Genomic DNA, 16,982 nt, shown 5'->3' on the forward strand with positions numbered 1-16,982 from the left:
TCTCATTGCCTTAAAAAGTAAAGAAGCCGTGCCATACTTGCTAGATAAAAGAAACTAGCAGAAGAGATATGGCCCACTACGATTACCAAACTGTGCCTTGGTTGCGCGGTCTTTGTCAGCTTGCATCACCGTTCCATGGGTGACATTCAGGGTCCGAGTGTCCTTGACCCACTTCTGCATTCCTGTGCGCACTGAGAGAAAGGGACTGTGACTGAGCACAGCACAACATCCCCACATGTTGCCTTCGTTCACAGTGTGAGCCCACCAACTCTCTCCATAAATTATGTGTTTGCATCTACCAACTGGATATAGGGAGTGCGCCAACCTGAAGAAGATGGGCATCAACTGTGGCACAGCTAGATGCTCCATACCATCGAAACTACTATTTATAATCAGTGTTAGGTTGATTTTTGTGTATTCTGTTGTCTTGACACTTTAGTAGTCCACGTACGGCACCCCACTGTCAGTTTCTGCGTGTATTATCATTGTTTGACTGTACATTGCTGATTTTTCAGTCAGTATTCCGGAGAAGCAGCTGCGATTGCCGCCCCCCCCCTTGAGTGATCTCCATCACTTACCCGGGGTTTCAGGCAGCCCAGCTACATACCAGCGGCACGGAACGGCTAGACGGTCTTTCTCTAAGATAAGCACTTAAATTGTGATGCACTTTATTTTTATATAAAAAATAAGCTAATATTAAATATGAGCCATGTAGATTTAATATGCATTTTCTAATGTTGCAATGATAATAAAATGAGTATAGTTTTTAAAGAAAAGGATGTCTTCTCTGGGTTGATCTGTTGTGTATGTTTTGGGTTTCTTCTTTTCATTTTTGTCGGTTTTGCCTTGCTTATTAAGCATTGTTCCGCTTGACCTGACCACTGTTTGAATATAATAGAGTGTGATGGAACATAAACTGTGCCTTCATTTGCTAAATGTTGTGTGAGATGGAAACTTCATTCACAGCAAGATTACTTGGTATGAATGCAGACTTCATCAGGCGTAGTACGAGGAGAGGCCAAAGCGTAGGAGTGCCAGGAGTATTCATCCAATCATGTCCTGCCTGTCCCTGTCATGTAAGAGTCAGGAAAAAAAAAAAACTGGAAGCATATACTACACAGGAATATTTTGCCAGAGTTGGCTTCACCAACTAAAACACGTGCCTGAATAGAAGCAGCAATTTAGAAACTTTACGCTTGTATCAAGATTGCTTGCTGCACACTTATCGAATATTCCCTTTTTTACCATGACCCCCTGCGAACTGGCAATCATGCAGATATACTGGGATTGCTGTAGAATTTTAAAACTAAACAGAATAAACTTAATTTAACAATTTGTACATGAAACCTGGTATTGATTTCTGAAAATATGAAAGATTGCATTGCGATTTCCGAAAATAGCGACTCAACTTTCAATTTTCAGGAATTGTATAGCTTTCTTTGCAAGCTGACATCTTCCCAATGTGTTGTTTGTTCACACACAATGTAGCAAACATTAAAGTATTATTTTTCCGGTTTGCTCATTGTGCCATACGTTCACTCGCTCCTTCACACAACCTAAACTGCCTCAAATGTCCCAGCAGCTAAAACATCCAAAACAACTGGCCTTCATTTTTGCCTCTAACAGCAACACTCCACAATGCGCCTCAATATCTCTACGGCCATCATGAAAGCACATGGCAATTTAAGTAACACCACCACTTGATGTTAAAAACCACCTAAATATAAGTTGAGGTTTAAATTGGCATAGACCACCACATAGAGTAAACTAAGTGCTGCATGGGGAAAATATGTTTTATTTACCCTATGCAGTACTTTCTTTGTACCCAAATGCAGTATTTTGTCATATCCTACCTCCCAATTATCTAATATTTTAAGAAAATGCAGTACTGAAAATACCTGAACCTGGATTACAAAGTGCAGCACAGCAAATGTAGCCGAGTTGACGGGCAACTTTGCCCAGGAGACCAGCAATTTTAAACCGACATTTGCACCAAATTACCAATGCAAAAAATGACATTAATCAGACTGAGCACTGAGGAAAAAGCATCTGCACTGACTGACGAGTGCAAGAAAGAACTTTTAGATCATGCAAATATTGATGCTAGGTATCCCGCCACATATGCACACTGCACATCAGTGCAATTTATAAGCTCAAGCCCCACCTGCTTTTCCTGTTATCACCATACTCGTAACCGGCCACAATACTTAAGAGCTCCAACAAAAATCAGTATAAAATGATAGTAATGCAGTTCCAGGACCCCACAATAAGAAAGTGTGACTTTTGTATTCAAAGCGAGTGAAAACAAACATTTAAAAAATGTCAAAATGAGAACAAATGCTTGAGACTTATTCATACCTCCAGTTTCCTGTGGTCGAGAACGTCGTAGGTTTTGGATTTGGTGTTTGCCAAGATGGTCTGGTAGCGAATGCTGAGTTTGTCGATCCCTTCTGTCCTGATGTTCTGCAGGTCAGAAAGGCTCTCCAGAATGTTACTCATTTCTGAGATCTTTTCCAAACGCTTGGAGAAGGTGTCAAATTTTCCAAAGATGTAGTTTTCACTAAAAGATCAAATATAAACCGGCAATCATATACAATCCAGTGAAACACAATATATGATGTTTCTGAGAATGTATGTTGGACCATTCACAATGCTCTAAATGAAGCAGTGGACGCCAAATGTAAATTGAATTCTCTGTTTAACATTACGCTAGCCTGCTATTGCAGTCCATCTATTGCATGCATGTATATGTTCACAGTGTTGTCAATGTTGCGTTCAGTAGCCCTTTTCTTAATGTGTTTGTACCGCAGTGGGCATGAGAAGAAGACATTTGAAATCCCCTGCCGCAAACCCTTTGGCTATCAAATGTTACCTATACTGCACACGTTTCACTTCCCAAAATTAAACATACCAGGACATATTACAGAACTTTGCCTCAGTGCAAGTTCAAAAATTGCTGTAGTGCAAAACAACAATTTTTGCACCCGGGTAACCCTTGCCTTAATCCTAGAAATAGGGCAGGATTGGTCCTGCTGCAAAAATACAGCAAAAGAATATTTTTTAGTACTAGGTCAATATTTGCCCTCATGCTAAGCACGTGTGCAACGTTTCTATAATACAGCCTTAACTGTGCAAGTTACTTTAACTCACTACAATTTCTGCCAGCCAAAACTGTATATCAATCCTACCGTTTGGATAATGATAAAAGGCACACTTTAGAAGCAGCCTCAATGTTCACTCTGTGTATTATTGTCCTGTCCTGGAGTAGCAGAATGTATGAATTAATGAATGTGCTCCTTTGCTCCATGTGAAGGCATCATGAAGTAGACACAGACAACAGGTTCAATATTAGTTCAAAAGTGTTCTTTATATTAAAAGTCAGGATGAAGTAAGGCCTAACTTGTCCTATGCTAAGATAGGATTTCCCTACCTAAATAAAATTATCACGCCTTCTCTGTCCCCCCTCCTGCCTTTACTTCTGCGCCCTGATGCCTACAGGCTCCGGCGCATTATAAATGGACAAATAGATAGTTTGTACCAGGCAGTCCAAATCAAATATCGGTCTGTGTCCAAACCCTAGACTTGCCCTCACATCTAACAGCATACAATGTGTAGGGATGTCAGCATCAAAATGGATAGCATTCAGAATAAATAAAGTTCCGAGCTTCTTCCATCTCTTTGCTTGTAATAAGCATCCCCTTCCCCATCTTCAAAACCGTTTGCAAATTATTGGGGTTTCCTTCCTGAGAGTTCAAATCTTCCAGTTTTTCAACACAACATAATTCCTTGAGACACTTCCCAGCTCTTTTATCATCAGTACTTTTCACTGGTTCACTTAAATAGTTGTGTTTCTTGACTTCAAAATCACATGAGCGACTGCTGAAAAACACAAGCTTCTTTATGGATACTTTTCAATGGCTCTTTTCATAAAGGGGGTAGTCTGTCTAGGCGCAGTTGTCAGACCACGCGGTCCACCCATTACAGGTCACGCAACCAATTACCCTTCTGGTTTGCTTTGTCCACCGCTTGTCTTTGACAGTGAAGCTTGTTTCTTTCATCAGTGTTACATGCTTTCAACACTTTACTGTGGCCTGGTTGGCCACCAGGCACTTTGTTACACTTTCTGTATTCTTCTGGCTCTTTCCAGTACAGGCTTCCTCGCATTCTGTGGTTCCTTGAACACTTAGTTTTTTCCAATGCTTATTTCTCATCATATACCCTTCTTGATATTCTGTTGGCTTTGCCAACACTTGTGTCTCAAATAATTCATTCCGTGGTATCTGCTACTTGCACCACCTTGCTTTCACTTCATTCACAAATCCTCATCACTTGCTTTTGCTGTGTGCAGCATTCACATTTTCTTACAATGTCTTAATATGTTCGGTATTCAAAAGCACCTTTTTTAGCATTCAAAAGTGCTCATAACACCTTTCAGTTTATTTAGTATTCAAAAATCATTTTTCATAGGCCAACTAGTTGCTTTATCCAGGCCAGGCATACTTCTGGCAACCTCCCAGGATTTGTTCTTGCCAGATAAGAGACCATTTAAAATACTTCCATTGTGGTATACTATGGGACTTGTCTTTAGATTGCCTTCTCCAATCAAACAGCAGAATATATTTCCTGAAAATGATTGGCCTTGCATACTTTTAAGTTCTTGAGGTCTGAGCCACTTTAATTTTGTGTAAGCTTTCATTGTTTCGGCAGGAATTATCACACAATTACATTACCCCCTTGTCAGTATTCCTCGTCACAGTCCTTATTCTAGGTCAAGAACGGTGATAAGAAAGAGCTGAAGTAATGAATATTAACTGTAAGTAATCAGGCCATTGCCTCCTCACCAGTCTTCCTCCTCTCAGTCTGACAGATTAAGGACTCTGATGAGGAAGACATGGTGTTTGGGTAATGAAGACTACTTGAGCAATATGGACCACAGGTGTGGCACTTGCCTTATAAAGAAAACCCATTCACCCACCTGCTCTGCAAATAAGTGCCCCTGTTTTGCAGGGGCTCAGCGAAAGCTACAGTACTGTTTCCGCTAAGAGTGCTTTCTCAACAAGTGCATGCCTGGAGAAGGACAAAAACTTGGATAAAGAATTTACCTGAATTCAAACTGCCTGTCCTTCGGGTTTTCCTTCAGTTTCTCCTTGATTCGGTGGAATGACCTCTGATACTGCTTGTTCAAATGAACACACTCCTGGATCCGCTGTAATAGTTCATTCCTGAAGTTGAAGCAAAGATACATCGAGGTACATCATTTAGGAAAATAAAAGGTTAAGAAAGTTCCAATTCCTTTCTTTTTTAGAGTCACATTTTTATTGAAACAAAAATCAGCAAACGGTACAGTAAATACAAATAACCTCCCAATCCCCCAACAGAGAGTATTATATAGGCCAGAAAACATCAAGAACCAACCACAGCAGATCCAAAAACCTCCCCTAAATGTCTTCATAAAAGGGCGCTTTTCTTATAGTTTACAGAATACGACTGTCTCTAAGAAGGACATTTTACAGAGGGCTTCAACCCATGCAGAACTTGAAAGACACGTATCACTCCTCCAGTTTATCAAAATCACCTCTTTGGGAAGATAATGAAGCTCTGAAAAACCAGCATTTCTGGGGAAAGGATAGATCCTCCAGAAGATAGCTCTGACCGAAAATAACAGTTACAAAATCAAAATCCATGTTCAATAACAGCACCTTCTTAATTTTCTCAGTCACTTCAATCCACAATGCTGTCACCTTACTACACCCCACATCATATGTCAAAGGAGCCCACTCTATGCCCATAGCCCCAAAAGTCTTCGGAATAACTTGGATCGTTGCAATTCCTGATTAACGCACTTCACCCACTGGGTTCCCTTGCAGAGTTATTCTGCCGACAAGGTAAATAATTTGCTATGCACCGGTTCAAAATGTTTATTTCCTTCATTCTGAAAGTCTGCAGGTCTATCCATTATCCAATCAGGGATCTGCCAGAGAAGGCAGCGGTTCGCTCACTGGATAGTAATATCAAAGAACAAGAAGAAGAAAGAAAAGTGTAAGAGGATCATGCATGGCCATCATTAAACATAGTAAAGAAAAAAGAAATTAGTTGGAGTTTGCAGACCATTTGGTTTGGTTGAGTGTTAGCCTAAATCTGTACCTCTACTGGTACAATCATTGTCCCAGCTCTAGTACTAATATTTCTAAGGGTAAAACTAAACAATCCCACCCCACACCATCAAACTCTACTCCCTCACAAGCAGGAGTGGACTGGGAACCAAGAGAGGCCCTGGAAATAATAAATAATGCTCAAAGTGCCCCATATTATACATTTTCAGCAAGCCCAACCCTTTTCCTATGAGAAAACACCACACAAAGGAGGCCCAGGGTGCAGAGGCCTACTGGGATATCTCCAGACTTCCCTATAGACCAGTCCAACAGTCACAAACAATCCAATACACTGCCAACAGGCGCAAACACACACACACGTGTCACTTTTTCACTGACCTGCATGTAAAACAGATTACAGCTGCTGATTCACATGCTAAAGTGGAAATATGGAACAAGTTACTTACCTGTAACTGTTGTTCACCAGCATGGATCTGGCATGCATTCACATGCTCATGAATATTCCCAGTCAGGCCGGGAACCCTTAGTAAAAGAAAAAACAGTTTCACTTTCACTTACAAACTCTTTCTCCTTAAAGCAAATCACTGAGCTCTGGGTTATACCGCCACAGCCAATGAATGCCCTCTCCCTAGGCCCCTCCTCTGGCAGCCATCTTCAGATGTGGTAGCACGTAAAGTGGCAGTATGACCAAGAAGAGCCGTAGCGGGGCAGGAGGGAGGGTTTGCCTGTGAATCCATGCCAGACCCATGCTGGAGAACAGCTGTTACAGGTAAGTAACTTGTTCCTGGTCTGACATGGATTCACATGCTCATGAATGAATAATACATAGCAGTACACACATACACAACCACAGGAGGTGGCAAGGCTCAACAGAATAAATTACTCTTACCTCCGGAACAGGCTCACCTTCAAGCGAACAGGTTGCGTAGCACAGCTTGGCTGATCCTGGACTCCTCTAGAATCCCTGTCGACGCAGTAGAATCTTCTGAAGGTGTGCGTAGATCTCCACATACCAGCCCTGCAAATGTCCAGCAGGGTCACACCAAACAAGAACGCCCTTGTCGCAGTGATAGCACTGGTGGAACGGGCTCTCAGACGGCAGGGCAGTGATCGGTTTGTCAACCAGTGACAGTGCGTGATACAGCCGGAGAGCCACCTGGCAATTGAAGCCTTGGACAAAACTTTCCCATGGTTCACAGGACCAAAGTTCCTGAAAAGTTCCTGAAAAGTTCCTGAAAAGTTGAGATGTCTTCTGGAAACTCTTTGTGCGTGCCACATAGAACTTCAGAGCATGCGCCACATCCAGTGAGTGTAAAGTCCTTTCAGCCCTGCGACGAAGTTGACGGAAAAAACACAGGCAACACCAATGGTTTGTTGAGGTGGAATTCCGACAGGACCTTTGGCATGAAGGAGGGGTGTGTCCGCAGGACCACCACCCTCATCTTGTGGCAAGTCAGATAAGGCTGCTTGCAGGACAGGGCCTGGATCTCACCTACCTTCCTGGCAGAGGTGATGGCCACAAGAAAAGCCGTTTTCCATGAAAGGAACTTGAGAGGGGCTTGATGCATAGACTCGAAAGGGGGCCCCTATGAGCCTTGTCAGCACCACGTTGAGTTTCCACGCCGAGGCATGTGCCTTCACCGACAGGAACAATCTGAACAGTCCTTTGGGGAACTCCTTGACTAGACAGTGGCACCAAAGAGAATTCCATTGTGGAGACCTGGTGTAGCGGGAGATAGCTGCCTAGGCACCTTGATGGAGGCGCGTGCCAGCCCCGACTTAAGACAAGTACGGAAGAATCTGAGGGGCCGTGCCCCTCAGTGGGTTGATCTTCTGCGTCCGGCACCATCTTGCGAAACGTTTCCAATTGTGCCTGTAGCACTTCAGAGTCTACAATGCTCTGGCCCTGTCAAGGACCTCCCTGCAGTCCACCGCCAGCTCCTACCCTCTGAACTCTAAGGCAGCAGGAGCCAAGCCTTCAGGTTCAGCGATCCTGGGTCGTGGTGCAGGATTGTGCATCCATCCCTGCTACCACTGGCAACTTAACTGGAGGTGACGTCGACAGGCTAAAAAGGTCCGGGTACCAAATCTTCCTCAGCCATGCCGGGGATCATCCTGCACCGGCACCATTTGAGTTGAAAGATGACTCGCAGTAGGAGCGTCAACGGAGGGAACGCATACAGGAACAGGCCTTCCAACAGGAAGGAGAACGCGCCCCCCCCCGCTCCTCGGCTGGTGGAACCTGCTGGAGAATCTCTGGCATTTGGAGTTTGTCGCCATCGCAAACAGGTCAATCTAGGGTCTGCCCCATCTGAGGAAGAGGATCATTTCAAAACTCCCACTCATGGAAAGATCGTAGTTCCTTGCCGAGGGAGTCGGCAATGGTGTTCTGGACTTCCGCCAGGTGAAAAGGAATGAGGAACATCCACTGGGCGATGGCCCAGTGCCACAATTACTGCACCTCTCTGGAGAGCGATGGGGAGCTTGTGCCCCCCCGTTTCCTATTTTAGAACATCGTGGTGGTATTGTCCTAAAAGACCCTCAAGACCTTGCCCTTGAGGGATGGAAGGGATGACTAGAGGGCCCAGAACACTGCCCGCAGCTCCAGGACATTGATGTGGAGATCCTTCTCCAGTAGCCACAGGCCTCTGGCATGGAGACTTCTGGTGTAGGCTCCCCAGCCCTCCAATGACAAGTCCATGGTGACGTGCCTCCTGGTAAGGGGGGGCCTTTGGAAATCCATGCCCCTGGGGATGTTGAGTGCACGTCCCACCACCTTATCGCTCAACAGAACTCCTTGTCGAGTACAATCCTGTCTGTGAAGTTACTGGACACCTAGACACACAGAGCGTCGAGGAATTCCTGGAGGGGCTGCATCCGCAATCTGCAGAGCATGATCAGGTAGATACACAACGACATCATGCCAAGCAGCGACTTAATGGTCTGTACTGTGTCGATCTTCAGTTTCAAGAGCCGTTGCACCTTGCCCAGAATTGCCGCTATTCTCTCCTCCGAGGGGGCCACCGGGGAGGAGACTGTGTTGCGCCTGGGCCCCCAGGGAAAGCGTGTTCTGCAATGGAATCAAGCTGGACTTTGGATAGTTCACCAAGAACCCAGATATGTCAGCAGCTGGACGTCCTGTCCATGTGTTCAACAGCGATCTCCCTTGACTTTGTCCAGATGAGCCAGTCGTCGAGGTACGGGTACACGCGTATCCCTTGCAGACGTAGATGGGCCACCACTGATGCCAGGCTCTTCGTAAACACCCTGGGTGCCGACTTCAGCCTGAAGGGGAGGGCCTTAAATTGGTAGCACTGCCCTTTGTCAGGAATCGAGGTGGGTCTGGCCGGAATCATGAAAGACAAATGCTGTTCCCATCAGGTAAACAACAGAGACATTACGGAATACGCCCTTTACATCATACTCCATTGTTACGGCTTTGTTCTCCTCCTCACACAGCAAAACCAAGGTTAACATCTTGCCGCGCCGAGTATCTGAATGCTTACCCTTCTGCTTGGTCACGTTGGCGGTTGCCATGGAGATTGGGGCAAGCACGCCGAACCCATACGTCAGACGCACGCTTGGGTCATGTGACTTGGGCTTGATAGAGTTTACCATGTAAGTTGCTTGTTGCTTCTGATTTTGCTGAAGTACGCTACGTATCCTGGATATCGTAACCTGTTGCTGCCTTTGTTTCCTCGTGATCCTCGCCCTTCTTCCCAAGTCCTTGTCTATGTTTTGGTTTCCTGATTCACCGTTCACCCTCTGAGAGCTTCCCTCCTGTCCCTTAACTACCTGTACCTCTCTTGCTCTGCTATAGACTTTTGCCTTGCTGACGACTCGGAAATCTAAAGGAACTGCTTCTGCCTCACGTTTTGTCATTGGTAAAGATCCCGTGTTGCCGACCCGGACTCCCTTTGGATTGCTTTTCTTTGGACCCACGCTGTTGCAAGTGTCCCAAAAAGACTGCCGCTGCCTTTCTCCTCTCCTCGCCCTAATACGAACTAGATACTTACAGGGAGCATTTGCATCATTTGGAAGATCACTTATCCCATGGTAAGAGTGTCTGTCCTTACTCCTGATTTCATGTCTTTTCATTCATTCTGATATTTCTGTAAGTACTAAGACCACTTGTTTTGTTTATTGTGACAGAATCATTGCAGTGTTTTCTTGGTGTTGATGCTATTGCAAAACAAGGGGCTTACCTGGGAAATCGTCTCCTTCCAAGAAGAGAGTCTTCGGCATCGCGTCTGGGTCCATTCTTCCAAGTAATTGATCCCTGGTGCTGGTTTGTTTTATCCAGAAACAGGGTTACATTGCAGGGTAGAATTAGTCGTCTACACCACGAGGGCAACTTGGATTGGCTACCCTGACATAATCAGAAGCCTCCATGGACCCAAACAAAGCCTTGACCCAGATCATGAACATGGTCACTGAGTTACGTGCGGATATGACAGCAGCTCATACCGCCACGCAACAATGCATCAATGAGATGCAAGCAGGCATGATTCCAGCTAACCCCCCGGTAGCGGATTCCATGGCCGCTTCAGGTTCAGGTTTAGCTCGGCAAGGACAGGAAACAGATCCTGTGTTTATGACAGCCCATTTTCCATTAGCCCAGCCGGAACGGTTTTGTGGGGATCCACGTACCTACCGCACCTTCTTAAATCAGTGTCGTCTACATTTTTTATGTAGACCCTCTTCATTTCCTGATTCTAAGACTAAAGCGGCATTTTTGTTATCTCACCTTGGTGGCACAGCCGCTTCATGGGCCAACCCATTGCTTGAGCAGGGTAGTGCACTGTTATTTGACTGCGAGGCACTAATTGCAGCAATGAGTCGTGTTTTTGATACCCGGTACAAGACTCAGGCTATGGATCTTGAACTTTTGAGTTTACATCAGGGGGAAGCTCCATTATTGGCATACTTAGCCCGATTTAATAACTCGCGGCTGAGACTGGCTGCCCCGAAGATAAAAAGGCTTCCATGTTCTATCATGGGTTATCCGACTCCCTGAAAGACACCCTATCCACATTTCCGATTGTACCTATGACCTTTCCCGAGCACCTGGATATGGTACTCCAGATAGATTCACGAAAAACAGAGCGGAAGGGCGAAAAGAGGCTTTCTACACCTGTGGCCATGTTAACACCTGCTTCTGTTGTGGGGGAACCGGAACACATGCAAATAGGAGCCGTTCGGGGTCCATTGACCGCTGATGAAAGGGAACTTTGTAAGAAGAACAACCTATGTTTTTACTGTGGGTCGTCTGAACATCTGCTGAAAGCTTGTAACAAGAAGCCAAAGCGTCAGGGAAATGCCAAAGCTCGGCAGTAGAAGGTGTCGTTCTGCCGAGCTCAATCCTTCTTGACTCCCTGACAATAAGACCGTTCATCATTCCTATCCGGTGTTCCCAGTCTCTGGATCACGAATGGTTCATTGATGCTGTGTTGGACTCTGGGCCTACCGGTAACTACATTGATGTAGCTTTTTCCAGAAAATTTGGTATTCCAGTGATCATGAAACCACAATCAGAAACGGTCAACACTGTGGATGGTTCGCTACTGCTTTCAGGTTTGGTTATAGAACAAACAGTTGATTTAACCATGACCACAAATCATGGCCATGAAGAAATCATTAGTTTTGACCTTATTGCAGCCCCACAATATCCCTTGATCTTGGGCTTGCCTTGGTTGAGACGCCACAATCCAGTGGTAGATTGGGGCACCGGGGAGATAGAATTCGTATCCTCTTATTGTGAGACTTCATGTTTTTCTTCGAACCATGAGCCCACGAACCCTTGTAGACTTTGTTACATGGAGTCTCCTCTATTGGAGCCATTATCAATAACCCTTTACCTAAGGAGTACTCTTCGTTTAGTGATGTCTTTGATGCAAAGGGGGCTGAGAGCCTTCCGCCTCACAAACCCTATGATTGTCCCATTGACTTGGTCCCTGGTGCCAAAATTCCTTCTAGCCGTATTTACTCCCTGACACAGAAGGAGGATGCGATTCTAAAGGAGTATATAGATAAGTCACTCAGAATTGGGTTTATCCGTCCTTCACGATCACCTGCGGCCTCTCCAATGTTTTTTGTACCTAAAAAAGAAGGAGACCTCAGGCCTTGTATAGATTACCGTGCCTTGAATGCCATTACCATCAGAAACCAGTACCCAATACCCTTGATATCTGTTCTCCTTGATCAGCTCGGTTCTTCCAAGATCTTTACTAAACTAGATTTACGTGGGGCTTACAATCTTGTACGAATCCGAGAGGGGGACGAGTGGAAAACGGCCTTTCAAACCAGATACAGTCTTTTGGAGTATTGTGTTATGCCCTTCGGGTTGTGTAATGCCCCAGCCACATTCCAACATTTTGTTAATGACATATTCAGGGATATGACGGATCGTTTTCTCGTCATTTATCTAAATGACATTCTGATTTATTCTGATTCCTATGATCATCATGTACAACATGTTCGCCAGGTTCTGCAAAGACTAAAGGAACATTCCTTGCACGCTAAACTGGAGAAATGTATATTTCACTTGAAGTCTGTTGAATTATTGGGGTATGACATAACGGATCAGGGTATACAAATGAGTTCAAATAAGGTCAGAGCAGTACTTGATTGGCCGGTTCCTAAAGACCTCAAAACGCTGCAGTCCTTCTTGGGATTTGCCAATTTTTATAGGCGTTTTGTGCGCTCCTTTTCAGAGATCGTATCTCCTTTGACGGCCTTGACTAGCAGTAAGAGGTCTTTCTCCTGGGACCGGGAGGCTAATAGCGCTTTTGAAACCCTCAAACTAGCCTTCACTCTGCCCCGGTGCTTCAACACCCTGATCCGCTTCTGCAGTTTGTGGTGGAAGCTGATGCTTCAGATATAGCGGTGGGAGCCGTCTCATCTCAGTCCTGTCGGGAATCTACAGCCTTGCATCCGGTCGCCTTTCACTCCAGGAAACTCTCCCTTCATGAGCAGAATTATACCATTACATAGAGGGAACTTTTGGCCGTGAGAGAAGCATTCATGGTCTGGAGACATCATTTGTTGGGTACGACAATTCCGGTTCAAGTGTATACCGACCACCGGAACTTGGTAGCCCTCCAGTCTATAAAATGTACCACTGCCAGGTTGGCTTGTTGGCATGAGTTCTTTTCAGCCTTTAATTTCACGATTACATATCGTCCCGGCTCTTGCAACTCTAAGGCTAATGCTTTGTCCCGTATCCCTGGGATTCATATGTCTAAACCGGTACCTAACTCCTCTACTGCTTCCTAGCCAGGTGATATGTGGGTGCACGGTTGATCCATCATTGAAATCCCTTCTAGCTACATGGGTCGTACAAAATTCTAAGACCATTAAGGAGGAGGTATCAAAGTCTTCCATTAATTACCCTATCTTCACGAGAAAGTGTTCCTTCCCAACCAAGAGGCCCGAACCTTGGCCTTGAAATGGTGCCACGATTCCAAATTTTCTGCACATCCTGGAATAAGGAAAACCATGGAGTTACTAAATAGGTGGTGTTGGTGGCCTGCCATGAAAGCAGACGTCAGTCAGTATATTGATACCTGTGCCGTCTGTGCCCAGGGTAGGACCTCTCATGCCAAACCTATGGGTCTGCTACATCCATTGCCTGTACCGCGGTTACCGTGGTACATGATCTCTATGGATTTTATTGTGGAATTGCCGCCTATTACAGGTTTCAACACCATCTGGGTGGTAGTGGATTAACTGACCAAATACGCATTGTTCATTCCTTGTTTAGGGTTGCCCTCTGCTTCGGTCTTGGCCGAGTTATTCATCTCCCATGTTTTTCAATGGTTTGGTCTCCTCAGTGTTATCACGGATCGGGGGTTGCAGTTTACCTCCCGTTTTTGGAGGGCCGTTATACTGTCTTTGGGCATAGAAGGCCGGTATTACAGCGCTCATCATCCCCAGACTGATGGGCAGATAGAGAGGCTCAATACCACCCTTGAGCAATATCTCTGTTGTCTTCTGCTCCATCATCAGGGCTCCTGGTTGTCCTTATTAGCCATGGCCGAATTTGCCTATAATAATTCACTGCATATGTCCACGGGATCCACTCCGTTTTTTGCTACTTATGGGCACCATCCTTGCACGTTACCATTGCCTCTGTTAGGTGGTTCGAGTAACCCAGCTGCAAATTCCTGTGTACAGTCACTCACAGCCTTACATTCCCGAGTTATACGTCATTTATTGGAAGCCCAAGGTCGTTCCAAACGACATGCGGATGCCCACCGTTCTCTGTCTCTGTCTTACACTAAGGGGATGAAGGTCTGGTTGTCCACGAAGAATCTACGCTTGCCAGGTCATGGCTCTCTGTTGCCACAGATCTCCGGCCCTTGCACGATCCTGGAACTGATTAATCCGGTGGCGGTTCGTTTACAGCTCCCGCATTCTTGGAAGATTCACTCTGTTTTCCATGTCTCGCTTTTGAAACCTGTTCATGGGGGTTCTCGGTTGCTCGTCCCTGAGCGTCCCTTACCTGTGGTTGGGTCGGATGAGTATGAGGTCAACCAGATCTTGGACACGAAGGTTCATCGTGGAACCCGTCTGTTTCTAGTTGACTGGAAGGGGTATGGGCCTGAGGACCGTACTTGGGAACCTTTGGAACATATTCACGCTCCGGAGTGTTTGAAGGATTTTTGGTCCTCCCGTAGAGGGAGCCGTTCTTTGAGGTGGGGTACTGTCAGGAATTGAGGTGGGTCTGGCCGGAATCATGAAAGACAAATGCCGTTCCCATCAGGTTAACAACAGAGACATTACGGAATACGCCCTTTACACATACTCCATTGTTACGGCTTTGTTCTCCTCCTCACACAGCAAAACAAAGGTTAACATCTTGCCGTGCCGACTATCTGAATGCTTACCCTTCTGCTTGATCACGTTGGCGGTTGCCATGGAGATTGGGGCAAGCACGCCAAACCCATACGTCAGACGCACGCTTGGGTCAGGTGACTTGGGCTTGATAAAGTTTACTGTGTAAGTTGTTCGTTGCTTCTGATTTTGCTGAAGTACGCTACGTATCATGGATATGGTAACCTGTTGCTGCCTTTGATCCTCGCCCTTCTTCCCAAATCCTTGTCTATGTTTTGGTTTCCTGATTCCCATTCACCCTCCGAGTGCTTCCCTCCTGTCCCTTAACTACCTGTACCTCTCTTGCTCTGCTATAGACTTTTGCCTTGCTGACGACTCGGAATTCTACAGGTATTGCTTCTGCCTCACGTTTTGTCATTGGTAAAGATTCACTGTTGCCGACCTGGACTCCATTTGGACTGCTTCTGCCTCTCGTTTTGTCATTGGTAAAGATCCCGTGTTGCCGACCTGGACTCCCTTTGGATTGCTTTTCTTTGGACACACGCTGTTGCAAGTGTCCCGAAAAGACCGCCGGTGCCTTTCTCCTCTCCTCGCCCTAATACAAACTAGAGACTTACTAGAGACTTACATGGAGCATTTGCATCATTTGGAAGATCACTTATCCCATGGGAAGAGTGCCTGTCCTTACTCCTGATTTCATGTCTTTTCATTCATTCTGATATTTCTGTAAGTACTAAGACCACTTGTTTTGTTTATTGTGACAGAATCATTGCAGTGTTTTCTTGGTGTTGATGCTATTGCAAAACAAGGGGCTTGTGTCATGATCTCTGCTTCCAAAAGGTCAGGGTTTTCCCAACTCCCTTGGAAGCAGATCCATAACCCAGGTTCCGAGTGCCAACCAGTCCCAATTGGGACCTTTTGGACCCAGTCCTGGAGCCAGTGGCACCAGGGTCATAAATATGCCCAGTCCCAGCGCTGGAAGCGCCGGGCTCATAATGCTTGGGTGGACTTACCTGCAGCAGACCATGCTGCTTACTTGCCTGCCAGTTGAGCCTCTGATCCTCTTCTGTTTGGAACTACTTTTCCTGTTGGGTGGGGCAGGAGCCACTCCCTAGATTCAGAACACTGGAACTCTTCTGGGAAGCAGGAACTCTTTTCTTACCTAGGCGTGGCTGTGGAAGGAGACACCTAAGCACTACAGGAGGCTATTTAAACCACACCCGATGGATGAATCTTGCTTTGCGTTATTCTGCATCCTCTGCAGCAGAACGCTCATCGTGTCTTCTGCATCTGATCCTGGGCCTAAGGAAAAAGGCTTACCATCCTGAATCCAGTCTTCAGCAACACCTATAAAGACAAGAAAGAACAGGTTAGCATTACGGTCTTCAGTGACAGCTCTTCACTTACCTGGTCCATCGGCTGTCACCAACGCCTCGCGCTGCATTCCGGCATCTGAAAGACAAAGGCTTACCTACTCTTCGTGCGCTCCGGAGGTCTTCACACTGCATTCCGGCATCTGAAAGACAAAAGCTTACCAACTCTTCGCACGCTCCGGAGGCCTTCGGCGCTGCATCCCGCATCTGAAAGACAAAACAAGGTGCGTTTAAAGACATTGGGGAACTTTAATACTCACGTGCCATTACTCCTTTCCACATCTAACCCAGTGGGTATTCCGGCACCCTGCAGCCGCTCCGAACTTGTACTTGCAAAATAAAAAGACAGTTAGAGCGCATCGTGAAGCAGGCAACAAGCGCTTACTTACGTGCTTCCAGGCGCTTCTATTCATCACACGGGCTCCATCTTCAACTCACTTCAGCCCGTCATCCGCCATCGCCGGAACCCTGCAAAACAAGAGACATCATTACTAAAGACTTTAAAGACATTAGGATTACTCGAAACTTACCGTTCGTACAGTAAACGACGGACAGCAGTCCTCTGAAGTCAAGAGGCCTGCTCCCCTTATCCAGTGAAGAAACTGGTTACAGCACCCTGCCCCGAGGCAGATGGAGAGCACGGCGTTCACTTACCTAAGGT

The 16,982-nt window shown here is 45.9% G+C and overlaps 1 protein-coding gene across 1 annotated transcript in view; it reads right to left on the reverse strand.

Annotated features, from left to right (window-relative positions):
- The window catches only part of LOC138497282 (dynein axonemal heavy chain 5-like), a 1,499,851-nt gene that overhangs the window by 1,287,158 nt on the left and 195,711 nt on the right, over nt 1-16,982 (reverse strand). Inside the window, exons 14-15 of the mRNA XM_069620634.1 lie at nt 5,103-5,222; nt 2,359-2,560 (exon numbers count right to left, since the gene is read on the reverse strand). Of these exons, the coding sequence (XP_069476735.1) occupies nt 2,359-2,560; nt 5,103-5,222 (322 nt within the window). The remainder of the gene's footprint in view (nt 1-2,358; nt 2,561-5,102; nt 5,223-16,982) is intronic.

Source organism: Ambystoma mexicanum, chromosome 5q (assembly GCF_040938575.1).
Source record: "Ambystoma mexicanum isolate Mex_15411 chromosome 5q, UKY_AmexF1_1, whole genome shotgun sequence".
In the NCBI taxonomy this organism is placed as follows: Eukaryota; Metazoa; Chordata; class Amphibia; order Caudata; family Ambystomatidae; genus Ambystoma; species Ambystoma mexicanum.